The 18,041-nt window shown below is 37.8% G+C and overlaps 1 protein-coding gene across 1 annotated transcript in view; it reads left to right on the plus strand.

The window, feature by feature from the left end:
- Positions 1-18,041, plus strand: part of LOC149279542 (receptor-type tyrosine-protein phosphatase mu-like) — a 296,024-nt gene that overhangs the window by 25,396 nt on the left and 252,587 nt on the right. Inside the window, exon 2 of the mRNA XM_089501054.1 lies at positions 14,691-14,813. Within this exon, the coding sequence (XP_089357180.1) occupies positions 14,691-14,813 (123 nt within the window). The remainder of the gene's footprint in view (positions 1-14,690; positions 14,814-18,041) is intronic.

Below are 18,041 nucleotides of genomic sequence, written 5' to 3' on the forward strand. Positions count from 1 at the left end.
TCTCAGTGAGAATGAGAATATTTTACAGAATGTTATGTTTCAGCGTTTTCGCAGCCTACCCTGATTTCCCCAGTCTGAAATTTCTTTTTAACAGCAAATCATAACTAATTATACTGCTGCCCCTAACTGTCTTTTATTTTCTTTGAGAGTCTTGAAGCTTGAATCCGAAACATTTATGCAGAGAGCGGCACAAACTACTTAATTGAAAGCTGAAAGTGCTGTAGATTCCCCCCCCCCAAACAGTCACACCATAGTTCCACTTTCAATGCTCTTCACATCATATGCATTGTCAAGGGGCCCATTCTGTAACATTTTAGGCATTTCACTTCTTTATCATAATTGCAGAGTGTCACATTGTTCTGATGGAGATAGATTTAGAACAATTGTTGATTGCAAGTTCTTTATGAAAACAGGGAAAATGAGCGACAGAGAGAGTGCATTGAAATTCAGTAATGTACATCACTCATCCATCATAATTTAACAAATGGAAAGTGCTCAGACAAGCTGCCATCCGTCATATCTGTTTAACTGCACTCCAGAGTGAATTAAATTGTATTTAACAACCTTTATCTTTGGCATGTTAGCAAGAAAAATCATATCAGCAAAAACATGTATTCTCAATTTAAGCTATTGTTTCCGTGTGAAGAATTAGCGTCTGGAAGGCTTATACTCATATTTAGTGCACTTCAAAGTGTAGCCAGAGTTACTGCAAAACCATTATAACATAATTTAATATAACCATTGGCCAATTTCTCATTTTTTGGATTAGGCAGAGAGACCCAACAGTATCACTTAATATCCTAACATTTAGATTCATTTAACGTTGATCTTGTAATAATGTTATGGTTAGACTCCCCGGAGGGCATGTATGCGGCCATACTATAAAATGTATTTGCAATTACAAAGTATGCACACCAAAATAAGTGTAATGTATATTTTGTTCTGTTACTGATTTGCTTTTATAACTAAAATTCCGCAAGTAGGGCCATATTGGGGATTTAAAACAGCACCAGCACTTTAAGGCCTGTGGCCAATACAACTGAAAGTTGGATATATGGATAGTATTTAACTGGATCTGCCAGGCAAGCATTGGTAAAAGTAAGTGGCAGGATGGCCAGTGCGGGACTGGGCACAAATAAAAGTGGGTCAAAATCTGGTGATAACACCACTTTTCAAACTTTACACCCAGGAGCACTTTTTTTATATATGCATAACCCCTTAGATTTCATTTTGTGTGTTGCTGCCCATATATATATATGCAAAAAAGCTAAATAAGGAACAATCATCCATTTTACTACAAACATTCTATAATCGGGACCATTATTAACTTGGCATCACCTGGTTTAGCTTTCTTCTGTTTGGAAATCATTCAGTCGCTTAAAAGGGCTTTGCAGGAAGTTATTTCCTGAGAGGAAGTTGCCGTTTGCTTCATTTTACCACATTGAATGAAATCTGCCTGAGTTTTCCCATACATTAGTGGTATGAAAACAGTTGGAACATCTGAGAACTCCAAGTTCTCTCCAGTTTATCATAAAAGGGAAATACCTCACTAATAAGCAAACACCCAGCAGTTCTGAGACCTATCCCTGCACTGGTTGTAGGGTATTTTCAGTGCATCAAAGTAATAGGTATGAGGTATGAATTACATTTATTTATATAGAGACAGCAGATTCCATAGCGCTGTAACAATCAGTAGAATAATTTAAAGTCACACACAATAACAAACTGGTTCAAAAGAAAAAAGGGTCCTGCTCTTGTAAGCTTACAATCTAATTCGTAGTTGATGGAGAAGTGAAACATTAAAAGCTGAATGCTTCTGTTAATTGTCAGTAAAAACTGAAGGATTTTTTAAGTTAATAAGATTATAGGTTAGGTTATAAGTTTTAGTAATTTCCTTTTATTTTATATGATAATGAGCAATGTTATTTTCCATCTGTAGCAAATTCTTCCTGCAGATGTTTCCGTCTCCTTGCACTCCAGTTGACTTGAGGCTCAGATCCTGTGGCCTTTGTGTAACACGGGTCAGAATTCAAGTCAGGGTGTGCTTAGAGGCAAATTTTATGATATTAGAATGAATCCAACCAAACAATATATTTACTTTATTCATTGATTACAATGATGGCCAGTGTCATCCCTCCTTGATCTCATAACTGACCCATGCTACGTTATTGTGTTTCAAAAACATATAAACATGTTAAAGCTAAGCACTGTGCTTAGTTTGCATTATTTCATGAGAAAATAGACAAATTTACTTGGGAGAATGAATTTAAGATTCCATTTTTAAATATAAAAACTGATTACAGACAATACTGGGACATCAATTAATGGAAATTACTGAAATGAAAGGGCTACCCTTAAAAGTAGGCTATCTTTACAGTTAATGCTTCTTCTTGTGGTCCTCAAAAGTTCCTAAGCCCCCCTCACCTCTAGGCTTTCATTACCTCCGACTACTTAATACCCCTTTGTTTTACTCCCTCCATCTCAACCCTTTGCCTCCCCCTCTATCAACCTCACTTAGAAACAAGGGTTAATTATTGTGGACCCTTGTGAATTACTTTGGATCTAGATAACAACCCCTTTTTCGCCCAGCCTTAGGTATCACTTCCCAAACATGTGTTTCGATTGTATAACGTGCATTCCTACAGTAAGGTCCATATGTGCTGTTAATTCACTTCATCTCCTGTTCTATCTTCTCTAAGAACTATTCAACATACTGGGTATAATTCCTACAAAATGAGTATGCTATAAGCTTAAAAATTATTATTAAAGATTTTTATATCTTTTCAAGTGTGCTCAAGTGATTATGGAAAAAAAACCAAGACATTACAAGATAATGGTTAGGAGCTGCGCCATAAAACCCACAATATCATTCACTCATACAGAAAATGGTGTATTAATTTATTCTGCAACAAGTATGGATGGGCATTATAATATAATATTATATATATATATATATATATATATATATATAATATATAATATAGGGCTGCAACTAACGATTATTTTAATAATCGATTAGTTGGCCGATTATTTTGTCGATTAATCGATTAATCGGATAAAAAAATACATTATTTTAAATTGAAGAAAAATTGCAATAAAAAACGTACAATTTACACTTTCATCTCTTTATTGCAATGGCCTCTCTCTATTCACCTTCTTATTTTACTGACATAATAATAAAAGCTACAAGAACCCAAACACAGTGTTTCTCAAACTAGGTTTTAATACAAAGTTATTAGTAAATATTAATTCATATGTTAACTATTTTTCATATTTAATAAAAACTATGAGAAAAAAGCCTTGTTTACATTTTTTTTATTTACCAAACTGCCCCCAGTTATGCACATCTGACCCCCAGCTTGCCACTCTGCCCCCATATATGCCTTATACCTCTTAAATGCCAGATTCCGCTGTGCCCCTGATATGCCCTGATATTAGGCATATCAGGGGGGCATAAAACAAATCTGGGGGTAAAAGGTATATCAGAGGGCTCAGTTGCATATCACTGGCATATAAGGATATACTCCTTATATGCCAGTGATATGCCACTGAGCCCCCTGATACATTTTACCCCAGATATGTTTATGCCCCCTGATATGCCTATATGCCCTGAAATTCATAATACCCCCCATACACCACTATAACTCACCCATACACCACTCTGGCTCCTCCCCCTCCCATACACCACTGCCTCCTCCCCCTCCCATACACCACTCTGGCTCCTCCCCCTCTCATACTCCACTCTGCCTCCTCCCCCCTCCCATACATGACTTTGGCTCCTCCCCTCCCATACATGACTTTGCCTCCTCCCCCTCCCATATACCACTCTGCCTCCTCCCCCTCCCATACTCCACTCTGCCTCCTCCCCTCCCATACATCACTTTGGCTCCTCCCCCCTCCCATACACCACTGCCTCCTCCCCCTCCCATATACCACTCTGGCTCCTCCCCATCTCATACTCCACTCTGCCTCCTCCCCCTCCCATACATGACTTTGGCTCCTCCCCTCCCATACATGACTTTGCCTCCTCCCCCTCCCATATACCACTCTGCCTCCTCCCCCTCCCATACTCCACTCTGCCTCCTCCCCTCCCATACATCACTTTGGCTCCTCCCCCCTCCCATACTCCACTCTGCCTCCTCCCCCCTCCCATACTCCACTCTGCCTCCTCCCATACACCACTCTGGCTCCTCTGACTCCTCCCCCCTCCCATACACCGCTCTGCCTCTCTACCCGGCTCCGTTACTGAAGGCACTTTCACTGCAGCTTCATAGAAGCCTCAGTGTAAGTGAAGGTGAGTAACGGAGGCTGTCTGTGCGATGCAGACCCTCACCGGCTGACAGAGGATGATCCTCTGTCAGCCGGTGGGGGTCTGCATCGCACAGACAGCTTCCGTTACTGCCCTTCACTTACACTGAGGCTTCTATGAAGCTGCAGGGAAAGTGCCTGTCAGTAATGGAGCCGAGTAGAGAGGCAGAGTGATGTATGGGAGGGGGGAGGAGGCAGATGGGAGGGGGGGAGAGAGACGGAAGTGAGAGACCGGCCGACAGTGAGGAGAATCCAGGTCCCCTGCAGCGTTGCGGGGGATCTGGATTCTAGTGTTATAATCCGATCTCTGTTTGAGGTCGGATTATATAAGGAGAGGAGTTTTTCAGAGCATTTGCTCTGAAAAAAACCTCTTTTTTTAATCGATAAAAATCTATTCGATTAATCGATAATGAAAATCGTTGACAACGATTTTCATTATCGATTATTTTCGATTTTATCGATTAGTTGTTTCAGCCCTAATATAATATAAGCATTATATGTCCCTCCCATAGCATTGTAACATTATGTTCCTTGGGAAGGGGAACCGAGTCACTCATGGAAATTCAAATGATCTGCTTTAAAACAATAAGGCAGGGTGGAGACCTAATGATGACTTCATTGCTGTTCCTATAAGAAATTAAGAGTCAGCAAAGAATTTGTAAGAAATCTAAAGGAATCAGTGCGTTTTAGTGGTACCATGTTAGTGAAAACAAAATGAAATTAGATACTCCCTAGTTTGAATTCTGAATTGCTTTAAGGAGAGGATTTAAAAAACATCTGGAGGAATCAGTAGCTGCTTCAGTATAAATATTTGAAGTTATGTACACATGAATGAGAGAGGGATATCAGTGGCGTATTTGTATAATTGTAAAGGTCTTCCATATTGTATTGTAGGTTTCTATGTGTTTTTATTGACAGCAAACATTATTTATTTTGAATACCTTTGTCTCCTTTGTTGCTGGCTTTAGCACAATACTGCAGAATAATATTATTTTGTAAATTGTTATAATGGTACGTATGCTGGAACACCTTCTGCAGGAGATGTCAAACAAGACATTCAAGAACGGGTAACTTCTCTCTCTCTCTAGTTTCTATGGAGTGCAGGGTCATATTTACTTTAAATTGAGAAAGGGGTATACTTCACAACAAAGATCTTGAGCCGTTTTGAAGTAAGAAATGCGTTCTATCAGTTAAATTATTCTCTCAGTTTTGGGTCTGCTGTGGGGTGAACTATACAATCATTCTCCCTGTTTACCTGAAGCAGTCAGAAGGTGAAACATCTCAGTCATTGGGCAGCTGAGAAGGTGGAACTCCAGAGCTTGAGGAACAAGTGTGCCAAACTCCAGACTTCAAGATGAGGAAGAGAAATTCTGGATATTGTTTCTTGCAAAGAGGTTATCTGAACAGTATCCACCATTGTGATGGACATGTCTACATTCAAGATGTAATCCAACTGGCTACTTTTGAGGTTTTAAGGCCTAAGACTTACACTCTTGAGTAGGAGTGACAGAACTGTAAGCTGGCACAAAAAATAACATAACCAGTCATTTTGACTAGTTAATATTAATTAATAACACACATTTTTTATTGATACAATAAAATAATTATCTTTTGCATATAATTTAAGCCAACAAACACAATATAAACACAAATAAATCATGAATCAAATAAATCAATCTTTTATAGTAAAAATAAATAAAATTAATGTGGCTTTTGGTCAATGGATCAGCAGCCAAGTAAGACCTTTAAAGATGCTGTTCCACTTGAACAAACTCATTAATTGCATTCTCTAGTACGCTATGCAAATTTACATTTAGCAAATCTGTCATTTTATTTTATATTCTGAAGGTATAATCACATAGTGACAACACATTTAAGAGGTCTTTTTCCATTTCTGTGCATGGCAATTTAATCTGTACAACCTTGTTACTTTGCATACATTTCATATTGTGCATTTTGAAAATAAACAAATGTTCGTTTTAAAAAGAAAACAAAAAAAAACAACAACAAAGCACTGTCTAGACCCTGTCTGAGAATAATCCATTTTCATGTCATAGGAATGGTAATTGTATTATAAGGAGCAAAAAGTTTGCATGATTAACAAACTATTTCTGGAAAAAGTTTGGGCATTCAACAGTACAGTGCTAAGTATGGTGTGTCTAATGCTACACTTAGCTTAAGACATTGCAGAGCAGTTTGGACAACACTTTTAAATGTAAACTTAACTTTATGGATAACCTGGTCCTTATTTGTATTCTTTAGATGTAATCTCCAATGAAATTATATTATCAAGGATATTTACTGAGCCTGTCCTACGCTTTGTTTGTTTAGTTGCATTCAGGATGCTGTAATGTATGGGTTATCCAAGGATTGGGCACATTATGTTATTAAGTTAAAGTTAGTCTTCATTGTTCTTTTGTTGCTACCATGATGTACCATTCCCAATCATTATTCTCTCAAATGCAACATTTAAAAGCCATATTTTACATTTAAATACAATCACCGTTCCTATGACATGAAAATGGATTATTCTCAGACAGGGTCTAGACAGTGCTTTGTTCTTGGTTTTTTTTGTTTTCTTTTTAAAACGAACATTTGTTTATTTTCAAAATGCACAATATGAAATGTATGCAAAGTAACAAGGTTGCACAGATTAAATTGTCTCTTCTTGTATTATGTGATTCGGTACAAGAAACACATACAGTTAAACAGTAATTAATTGAACGAAGAGCTCCAAAGAAAGCTAAGCAACAACCAGAATGCTGAGGGTATGCCAAATGTATCCTGCCAAGTTTAACAATGAATCCCATTTGTAACTAATGTCTTTGAGGCAGAGGGAAGAATAGTTTAATGACTTCCAAACTATTTCTTTAATTTTGGAAGACCACTTTATCTTCATCTGTAAGAAAGCATGCAATCATGAAAATACATATGTTCTAAATGTTTAAGATCTAAAATCAATAAGTGCTCCGTATAGTTAAGAGTAGAATGAGTTAATAAGTCATTTCATTCGTTAGGGGAATGTTGGCCCTTCCTGAGAAACCACAAAACATCATCCATTGCAATATAATGAGGTGTGTGGGGGGGGGGCAAAACTGCTTGTATAACTAGTAATATCACTTTACGTAGCAAACATACATTTGGAGTTAGACTTCCATATTTACTACAAAAACATGATCTGGGGAAAACAACCCAGGAGGCAAGTATAGCCAAGTGCCTAGAAGTATAGTATCTGGAAACTCATTGAGGAGATAAAAAACATTTATTGTGTACTATGTAGTCCTCTCCATCGCATACAATGGAAATGTCTTGTCTGCAGGAACATTGCATTGGTTGCTAATGCAATAAAACAACTTTTTAAACTTTGCACCAAAATGACTTTTTTTTTTTACTCCCCCTTGAAATTAGGGTGCAACTTAGAATTTAAGAACATAAATAGCAATAAACACATCAAAGTGCATGATTTAATAATTAAACCTAGCTCTGTGGGGTGATGGAGCAGGTAGCATGAGCAAGTGAGCAGAAAATTTAAACATTAATATGATTTCCAAAATATATTTCGGGGCTGGGTGACATAGAAATGAGAAAAGAATTATCACTGCTGATTTCAGCACAGAATAAATCATTTTTGTTTTCCAGCTCCATAGGGGATTTATGTATGTAAAAAGCCACTGGAGCAAAGGGAAACTAATTGTTTTCCTGGGAAGCGTATCATCCAGTCTAAATGTACACTCATTATGCTAAATAAAATAATTATGATAATAATGGGAGGGGGGGACACAACCCTTTAAAAATGCCTTCTGTGCATCATATTGTACTTTGTATTACTTTATCTCTGAACGACAAACTGCTTTTTGTCTAATAGAACGGGTGATTGCTTTGTAGCAGCTGCACTTCTCATCAAGCAAATGGAAAAGATTAGCCATTAAATCAAGCAGCAAACTTTTTTTTTTATATATTTTCTCACAATCAATGAAAATGCAGTGCGCTTAGACTTATAAATGTTATTGAGGCTGACTTTAAAAAAAGCAAAAACCCTTTTTGGAGTTCAAAGCCTGTAACTGGCAGTATGTAGAAGCAATCCGCAGTGGAGCTTCATCCTAGTAGGGATTTGTGATAAATAAGTGAAATTGGGTTTGACTGAAACAGCCCAACACTCCCACGTGGACTTAGCAGGAAGATTTCAGCTCAAAAAGAAAGTGGTTATGGGAGGCATCAAACCCTAGCTTTAAATTACCTGAGATTGCTTTGTGCTTTTTGTCTGCTGGGACACATGAAGACAAGATGCTCATTAAAAATCAGAATCCACCATAGAGATGGCAGAGCATGAAGTATGTCTTAAGGCGTCAGGAGTTAAATGGTAACAATATTTAAAAGAAAGCTATGTTTGGAATGAAAATGAGCTCCTTGAGGATTGGGTTCTCTGCAGATAATCCGATTTCTTTTTATCGTTGGTATTACAATTCTTCTTGGAAATCGTTTGCACTTCGGATTTCATTAGGTCAATTTTTTTTCATGATGTCCACATATTTGTCAGAGTGGTGGACTGTGTGGCACAATACTGTGTGAGTTATTCCCATAACTATTTATGTGATGATTACAAGATATCTTGTTATCTTATTGACAAAATAGGGGTCATAACATATCTAATTGGTTGCCAGCAAACAAATACACGAGGAGAAAGTAGATGAATTATCCAAATTAAAAGAAATATTTAAACATTCTTTTGGCCATATTTAAGCATTTTTTTTAAATAAAATAAATTTTTATCTCCTTTTTTTTTCTAAGACAATCAGCACTGATGGAGAGGTTAAACTGTACGGGCTGATTTAGGTATTTTTACTGGTAATTAGCTTGGCTTTGTCTGAAGTCATTGTCCATATTCATTTGCAACGTTTAGTTGCAGTGCTGTCTCCAGAAATGCTTCCCTTGTCTACATCTACTAGTATCTAGCGCTGGAAATTTGCTGCTGTCACTCTCGCTCATTTAATGTCACATTATGTTGCCAGAGGAACAGCCTTAACCATTAACTTGTACACCTCTCTTTATCACTCTCACGCTCCAATTGTCCTTTCCAATGATGTGAAGTAAAGCCATAGCAGGCATGTAATTTGCAGCTTAAGAGATATGGAATGACATAGGGTAATATTGTATGTAAGAAGTAAAGCATATCACATTTTTTTCTTTTTATGATGACAGAAAACTGAATTAGTAGACAAATACCGATCTGTTTATGTTTTTCTAAAATATAAAATGTTTAATTTAGAATGCATTTCCAGTCAGGGGAGATCAGAGGGTCTACCCAACCATGATTCTCAGTGCCCCAAAACTGTGACTCTCCAACAGAAAGCGGTGCACTCAGAAATGTGCAGGCAGGCATATAAATCTGTTGCAAAACCAATAATGACTGTTTTTTTCACACAGAAGGACCACACAACATTCTGTAGTATTTAAATGCATTGTAATTCAAAAGGCAGGAATATAAATTCCACGTGCGGCTGTCCCAGGTCCCCAAAGCCAAGTGGTGCACTTTAGCTGCCTGGCACCAATGCCCCTACTCTTGGCTTATGGAAGCGGATAAGTGACATCGGGGTGAGGCACGATGTTTGACCTTACTCCAAGCGCTAAAATCCCTAGTTAAGGCTCTGCGAAAAGGGATACAATAATGAGGGAATATGTATGGAACACAAAACATTTTCCCATAAATAGAATAAAATGACACATTTGGATTAACAAGTGTTACCCGAATGTTTAAACCAGAATATTTTGGCACTTGGCATATTACTTTCTGCCTAACAATATCATTGAATATCATCAGTACCACAGAAAGACACGCACAGTGTTTCTTAATACTAAGAATGCCTAAACTTACTGATCTATAATTAATTCAGCAATCCTGGCTATCCTGTGTTACTCTTCTGCATGCAAAGTGTCAATTCTATTTCATTTCAATGACCTCATAAAATTATAGATTTATTCTGCTGAAGTACAGCGACACCAAAGGGAAATATGAATTGGACTGTTTGTTGTTTGAGAAACAGCATGTATGACACCTGCCAATTTCCACATACTTCATCTGCAGACACTTGAAAAATACCCATCAATGTTTCATCGTAGTCACAGGTTGTGCATGCTTGAACTATGAATTGTCTGAAGGTACATAAGCTGTTACATTGTCGGATGTTAAATAGCAAGCCATCAGTATATGTAAAATATTTGACAGCTACAAAAATCATATGTTGTATTATATTTATCGTGTCAAAAAGCTTTGTCCATGTCATTACCTGTATTTGCTCGATTATAAGACGAGGTTTTTTTCAGAGCAAATGCTCTGAAAAATACCCCTCGTCTTCTAATCGGGGTCGTCTTCTAATCAGACCTCAAATAGAGGTCTGATTAGGAGACTAAGATCCAGATCCCCCCCACCGCTGCAGGGGACCTGGATCCTCCTGTCTCACCCCCCCCCCCATCATACACACACTTACCGGTGCTTCCTGCTGTACTGCCGGGGCAGCGGGTTGACGTCTACGCGATTCGCGTAGACAACGTCCGCTGCAGCCGGAAGGAGGTGTGGCTAGCAGCGGGGGTTGTCTGCGTCCGTCGCGTAGACCTTCCCCGACTGTCAGAGATCAGAGTTCCCCGCACCGGAACCGCACCGGTGCGGGGAACTCTGATCTCTGACAGCCGGGGAAAGTATACGCGACGGACGCATACAAACCCCCCCTGCCAACTCCACCTCCTTCCGGCTGCAGCGGAAGGCGACGTCAACCTGCTGCCCCGGCTGGAAGCACCGGTAAGAGAGGGCTGAAAGGGGAGAGAGGGAAGAGAGGGGTGAGAGAGTGTGTGTGTGTGTGTGTGTTAGTTAAATGGGGGTATAGGGTGTGTGTGTGTGTGTGTTAAATGGGGGCATAGGGCATTTCTGGAGTGGCGTTAAGGGGGCATTTAATAGAGCACTCTGCCTCCTGAAATGCCTTATACCTCCCTATATGCCACTCTGCCCCATAATATGCCTTTTAACCCCCTAAATGCCAGAGTGGCATATAGGGGTATAAGGCATTTCTGGAGGCAGAGTGCTCTATACAATGCCTTTTAACTCCCTTAATGCCACTCTGCCTCCTGGAATGCCTTATACCTCCCTATATGCCACTCTGCCCCATAATATGCATTTTAACCCCCTAAATGCCAGAATGGGATATAGGGGTATAAGGCATTTCTGGAGGCAGAGTGGCACATAGGGGGTCAAAAGGCATACCATGGGGCACAGTGGCATATAGAGGGTTAAAAGGCATATCATGGGCCACAGTGCCATATTGGTGTGGCAAGCCTGGGGGCAGATGTGCGTAACTGGGGGACAGGTTGGAAAATACAAGGAAATAAAAACAAAAAAAATATTTTTCTCAATCATAGCTTTTATTTAAAAAAATAGTTTACATGAATTAACATTTACTGGTAAAACTTTTTTCCTTTAGGGTCGTCTTATATTCAGGCTTTTTCTTTTTTTCCTAAGTTAATATTCAGATTTTGGGGGGTCGTCTTATAATCGAGCAAATACGGTATATTTTATCAAAGGGGGCCTGTCACCATACAGCTTTTAGTATAACTAAATTTCTAGTATTTAGTATTTAGTATTTCTAAATTTCTACCTTTACCTCAACACCTTAAGCCACTCTTACAATGGCTGCTTGAACCAACAATCAACAAATTAACAACAGGGCAGGGAGAACTTAATGTTGGAAGAGTAATCCACACTAAGATCTATAAAAAACAATATCCTTCCCATTGGTATACTACTTACTGTAATGGAGAAGGAGGCCATCAGTCGAGGTGAGGAGATTCTGCTGATGCCCTCCATGCAGTCAGCTATCACATGTATTAAAGTGCATTTGATAACTGGAGTTTCCCTGTAAGTAGCTACAAAATGTAGAATGTAGAATGTAGAGTTAATATAAAATTCATAATTTTAGCAGACCCCTGAGATCCATTTTATTCATGGCTGTATTTTCTCTTTATAACGTGATCATTTTTCTATAGCACTATTTTGCCTGAGGTTTGGTAGCAGAGATTTTGGGCCTACAAGCAAACAAATAAACACTAATATCAAACAGTATGTTACCCTGACTTTGCATTACAGTATATTTATTGGTAAATACACTTGCTGGTTGTGATTACAGCGCAAGGATGTCACCTATTACTGTTAACGAAACTTTCTCATTAAATTATTAAAATGCATAAATATTCAATAACTATCACAAAATCTTTGTGTGCTGGAATTTCATAAGAACAGTATGAAACCGCTTATACAAAGGTCATCCATTGTATGTACCATTTATTCATTCAAAGTTTTATTTTATTTTTTTATGATGTTCATTCAGTTTGAATTGCTTCCCTTTGCAATCAGAAGATGTCTAGTAGTGCCATCAGCTTAGCATTGGCAGAAAACAATGGGACCCTAGTACACCCATCTACTGTCCAGAGAAGTCTGGTCAGAAGTGGTCTTCATTGAGGAATGGTGGCCAAAGCACAGACAATTGCCTCAACTATTCACAAAAACCACAGGAACTGGGGTGCTGAAAAATGGCAGCAGGTGCTATGGACTGAATTTGAAATATTTGGCTGTAGCAAAAGGCAGTTTGTTTGCCAAAGGCCTGGAGAGCGGTAGAAGAATGAGTGTTTGCATGAAGCCTGGTGGAAGTTCCTTGCAAGTTTAGGGCAGCATTTCTCAAACGGAGTTGAGAATTTGGTCAGAAAGTGTACCTAGAAGAATTGATGCTATTTTGAAGGCAAAGGGAGGTTATACCACATATTGATTTGATTTACATGTTTTCATGCCTGTCTAAACTTTTGCACATTACTATAAAGAGAGAGAGAAGTGATCTCCTTCGGATGATATGTCGCAATGTAGGACCATTTTGAATTGCTAAAGAGAATACTTCTTTCTTTGTGGGTTGTGGCTAGGGGCAAGGCTTTACTGAGACTTTATTCTGGCAAATTTTCTATACAAGCATATATGCCTATCATTAAAATGACATGCACTCTCTCTCTTTTATTTTCTTGCTCTTTCTTTCCGTTTTTTACCTTCTTTCTGTTTTCTCTCTCTCCCTCCCTTAGCTGCACAGATTGGGTAGGTAGGAGGTGGTCAAGAGGGGGCCTGACAAAGGCAAAACATGGAAACCACCTTTCACTGTGGAAATGTAAATGGTGTGTGGGACAGGGGCCAATTAGAGTGCAGCATGTGCATTCGGATTGGTCTTTACTTTAACCCTGACCCAGTGAAATAGTAATTGGTCCTTATTTTAAGCCTCACTCAGAGTGACAGACAATTCCCAGGGAATTAGTAGGTATAGCGAATTGTATTTACGGAATATTTTTTTTTTATTGAGTGTCACAGACAGAATTAAAAGATTATACAATGTGAGGGCCGATCACTAAAACAGATCTTAACACACATTAATACACATTATTGTTACTTTTAAGGCTCTAGTAAACCTTGGCACCTTCAAATAGGACTGTATATTATGTGTTTAAGCGTGTGTATGTAGTATGTACACAAGCACATATATACAAAATTACTTTTAATAGATAACCTCCGCTGTATGCTAGACTAAAATTTTGATAATTGACTGCATTCAAAAAATAAATTTATTTTTGCCTTTGCCACATATAATGAACACCGTCATCATTTGTGGGTGGCTAGGAACTATAACACCAGAGATGATTCAGCTTCTGATCTGCATCTTATTTCAAGCAAAGTATGCTGCATTGTTTTATAGCTCCTCTTCGCAGCATTGTGGGTAATAGTCCATGACTTTATAATTAAAGAATTATAATCCCAATAAAATCTTGCCAGGATAACTGAAATATTCTGCTGTTTACAAGGAGAGATGCTTAGTGCTCAGGGTTTTAGTGTTATTTTGTCTCTACGGGGAATGCTTAAGAGGGTCGTATATAGTCCCAAGTTACAACATATTACAATGTCCAGATACAGTTATTCTAATAGTATTAAGTAATAGTTTGAGAAAGAACCAGAAAACCATAAACATTCTTTTTAAATAGATTTTGGAAACTACTGAGAAAATAATCACTTTAATTAGCTGCCCAATATAAAACATAGAAAAGTAAAGTTCAGTTCACTTACAAACACAATGAGAACAATATACATGAATGTTCCATTCTGCTGCATTAAAGAACATTATGTTTGTACTTAGGATTGGTCTTTATGCCTTCATAGTGGATACCCATTGGGAAACAGTAGGTCATCCATTGCTTTTCAAGTTTCGAAGGTGAATGAGATCTTGTAACGTGTTGAACGTGTTATCATGCATCATGAAACACACCAAGACCTTTGAATCTTTACCATTTTTTCACATCTGTTCTATCCACAGGTAGCTGTTCTTTTGATGATCCCTACCAGTCATGTGGTTATAGTCAGTCTGAACACAACGATTTTAACTGGGAGCAAGTGAACACTCTAGTGAAGCCGCCATCTGATCAATGGATGCCATCAGGTTTGTGATAATACTGTCATCATTTTCCTTTTTTTAATAATCATAGTTACCTGCACACATGAATTTGGATATGCCAAAGTATGTCATATGAACTTTTTTAATTAAAGACAAGATCCTCAAACTCAGCATAATATCCAGAAAATGGCTTAAAAAAGTGCTTTTTTATGAACTGCCTAAAAAAAGGTTTTTATATAAACTCTTAATTGAAGAAGGTACTCACTATTCCCTAAAAAAACACATTTTTAGGAGAAAGGTTTGAAAAAGAAAACTAATATTAATGCACAAATCTACAGTGATAGGGAACTGTTTGAATATCTTTTGTAATACCTTCTTTAGAAGTTGCCAAAACAACCTTGATGTATTTTCTGATCATACAATAGGATGTGTTTGAAAATGAGTGATGTATGTTCTGTGTTACATCATAATTGTATAATTAAAGATACACACCGGGATCATTTCTTTAAGAATTTGTGTAAATCTGTGCCACCAATATTCACTGTACAGGGTAAATGTCAATGAAATCTTTAGCGTAATCACTCATATACGACACCACATCTGTCTACTTTAATAGGAAAACAACTTGTCAACAGGAAGTTTTACTTTTAACTAGACTTGGGCGCCGGCTAACTTTTCGTGTTCGTGTTCATCTTTGCGGGGGGAAAAAATTAGCGTATTCCACAATTATTCGCTGTTCCTGTGTTCGGTTCGGGCGAATATTTGTGTACAATCTTGATCTTCGTTTTTTTTCTTCTTTTTTTGCCGTTTTTTGTAGAAGGAGTTAATACGGGGTTAACGGGTTACGCACTACGCAGCAGCTTTGGAACCAGGATTTTAAATGTCCGTGCAAGCAACTCTATTGGTCGCTGGCAGGGGCCTCCTCTGCCATTAACCAATGAAGTGCACCTGTACTTCATTGGTTGATGGCGGACGAGCCCCCTGCTGGCGACCAATGGAGTCACTCGTACAGACTTAAAATCCTGGTGCCGCAACTTGGCCGGGAGAGACCACTGGTCTCACCGCTCCAAGAGTTAAAGGTCCGTACGAACGACCAATAGAGTCGCTTATACGGACCTTTAACTATTGGAGCGGGGAAACCGTGGTCTCTCCAGGCCAAGTTGCACCATCACGAATTAGTTGATGCCAGAGGAGGCCCCTGCAGGCGACCAATAGACTCACCCGATGATGGTGTCACCCGGTGTCAAAACTTCCATTGTCTATAAAAGTATAAAACAAAATTATGGAATTATGGACAATGGAAACTGGTGCCTAATTGTGCTCCATCCCTAGCTTTATGTCGTGCGTGGGCATAACACTCTGGTGTACATTCCAAAGGTTAATATAATTTCATACCAGAATACTGTTCTGTATCACTGTCTACATAGCATGTGGCCAAGTTTTCACAACCTGTCAATACATTAGCTAATAAAAAGCACTTTGCACTTGTCTCATTAGGCAGCGTGACTCAGGCCGATATGACCGTCCATTTGCTGTTTGACATTTGCCTTTATTTTGTATCAGTCAATGTTTCATCTCTTTCCATAGAGGTTAATAATTATGCCAGTCCATCTCAAGCGCCTCATGTGCAAATCAATGGGCTCCCTAATGTATTTGACTGTATGAATTAGAAGAAACCTTGTTGGCTTCACACATAGAAATACAAATTTCTGATTATAGTTTTACCGTATTAAATCAGAAACAACAGAGGGGGCAATGAACCTGTTCTGGTAATTGGGCTATGTGCTGAAATGCAGCATAATCTACAGTATTTAATTGTGATTAAATACTTTCTTGTTGCGTTAAAGCGTTTGATATAGCAATAAGTCTTATTTTAATGGTATTACTGTAATAGGCATACAATATTTTGGACTTTATTTGTGCTACCAAATACATAAGAACCAAAACTTTTCTAATGATATCTTATTAAAGACCTCCTAACTCAAAAAACAAGTTAAAGTTTCTCTAATTAAAGAGAATGAAGCAAATATGCATTTATTTCTAAATATTGTCTAATCACATGAAAGCTAAGTAAAAAAAAGTTTTAAAATACATCCGGTTTTCTTTCATTGCTAATATCTTTGTTAACATTCTATCTACCACTGCAATGGCAAAAAAGGTAGAAAGCAACCCATAAAACATTAAAGAATTAAAGAGTTCCTTATTAAAATAATAACATACTTGAAATAACCACATTATTATTATTATTATTATTATTATTATTATTATACTTTATTTATAAAGCACCTACAGATTCCGCAGCGCTGATGTACAGATGAAAAGGGTATTATTTGGCTACATAACAATCCTTCTCAGAGTTAAACATGAATATATGATTAAAAATATAAAAAGTAAGATGGATTACATGCATCCTAAATGCATAACTCATATTTCCATCCCCCAATTTAAAAAATATTAAAAAAATTTAATAAACTACTGAAATAATATTCAGTGACCCCTATAGCTAGTCCCTTTTAATACAAAGTAGAGAACAAAGAAGTGACCTAGTGATAATGGTTTCTTCTCACAGCTTTTATATCATTTAGCCCCATGTAATGGCCACTATATCTTACTGGAATCAATGTCACATTAGAATTGTGGAACTCTGGTGTGAATGCAGCATACCATTCCCTATATTTAATATATTTTCCGTTTATGAGCTGGAATTACGGTGTAGATGCTTGTAAATTGCTTGAAAATAGAACCGATAACATTTAATAGATTTTTGTAACAGATGAATCGTACGTTATACACATATAATACATATTTATATGTTGCAAATCATACATATTTATGGGACATTTTTGCACAAGCCCACATATACAAATGCACACACATATGTGTAGTATAGCTAAATGCAGGTGTATAACTCTTAACATTCCAAGTGGCCAAAGACTGACAACCTTTGTATTAAAGACGTGGTAAGAGGCATGAATAGGAACACTGAATGAGTGTTCATGTCTTGTTGTGACCTATTAATAGCCGATTATAAGGCATTTCTAAGAACAATAATGTCTTTTCCGTTTACATGTTTATGTATAAAGATATTTTCTGTGATGGTACAGTGAATGGCTAGAGAACACTAAGATAGACTCATGTTGACCATACATTCTGAGTCCAAAAGCGGCACTGAACCTCCTAAAGAGTGGCACTTTAGACATATGCAGGTGGGTGATAGATCTGCTGAAACTGTGTTCTCAGGCTGCCAAGACAGATATATTTAACATTTCCAGA

The sequence above is a fragment of the Sceloporus occidentalis genome, unplaced genomic scaffold (assembly GCF_023333645.1).
Source record: "Sceloporus occidentalis isolate IW3139 unplaced genomic scaffold, rSceOcc1.0.p SCAF_162, whole genome shotgun sequence".
In the NCBI taxonomy this organism is placed as follows: Eukaryota; Metazoa; Chordata; class Lepidosauria; order Squamata; family Phrynosomatidae; genus Sceloporus; species Sceloporus occidentalis.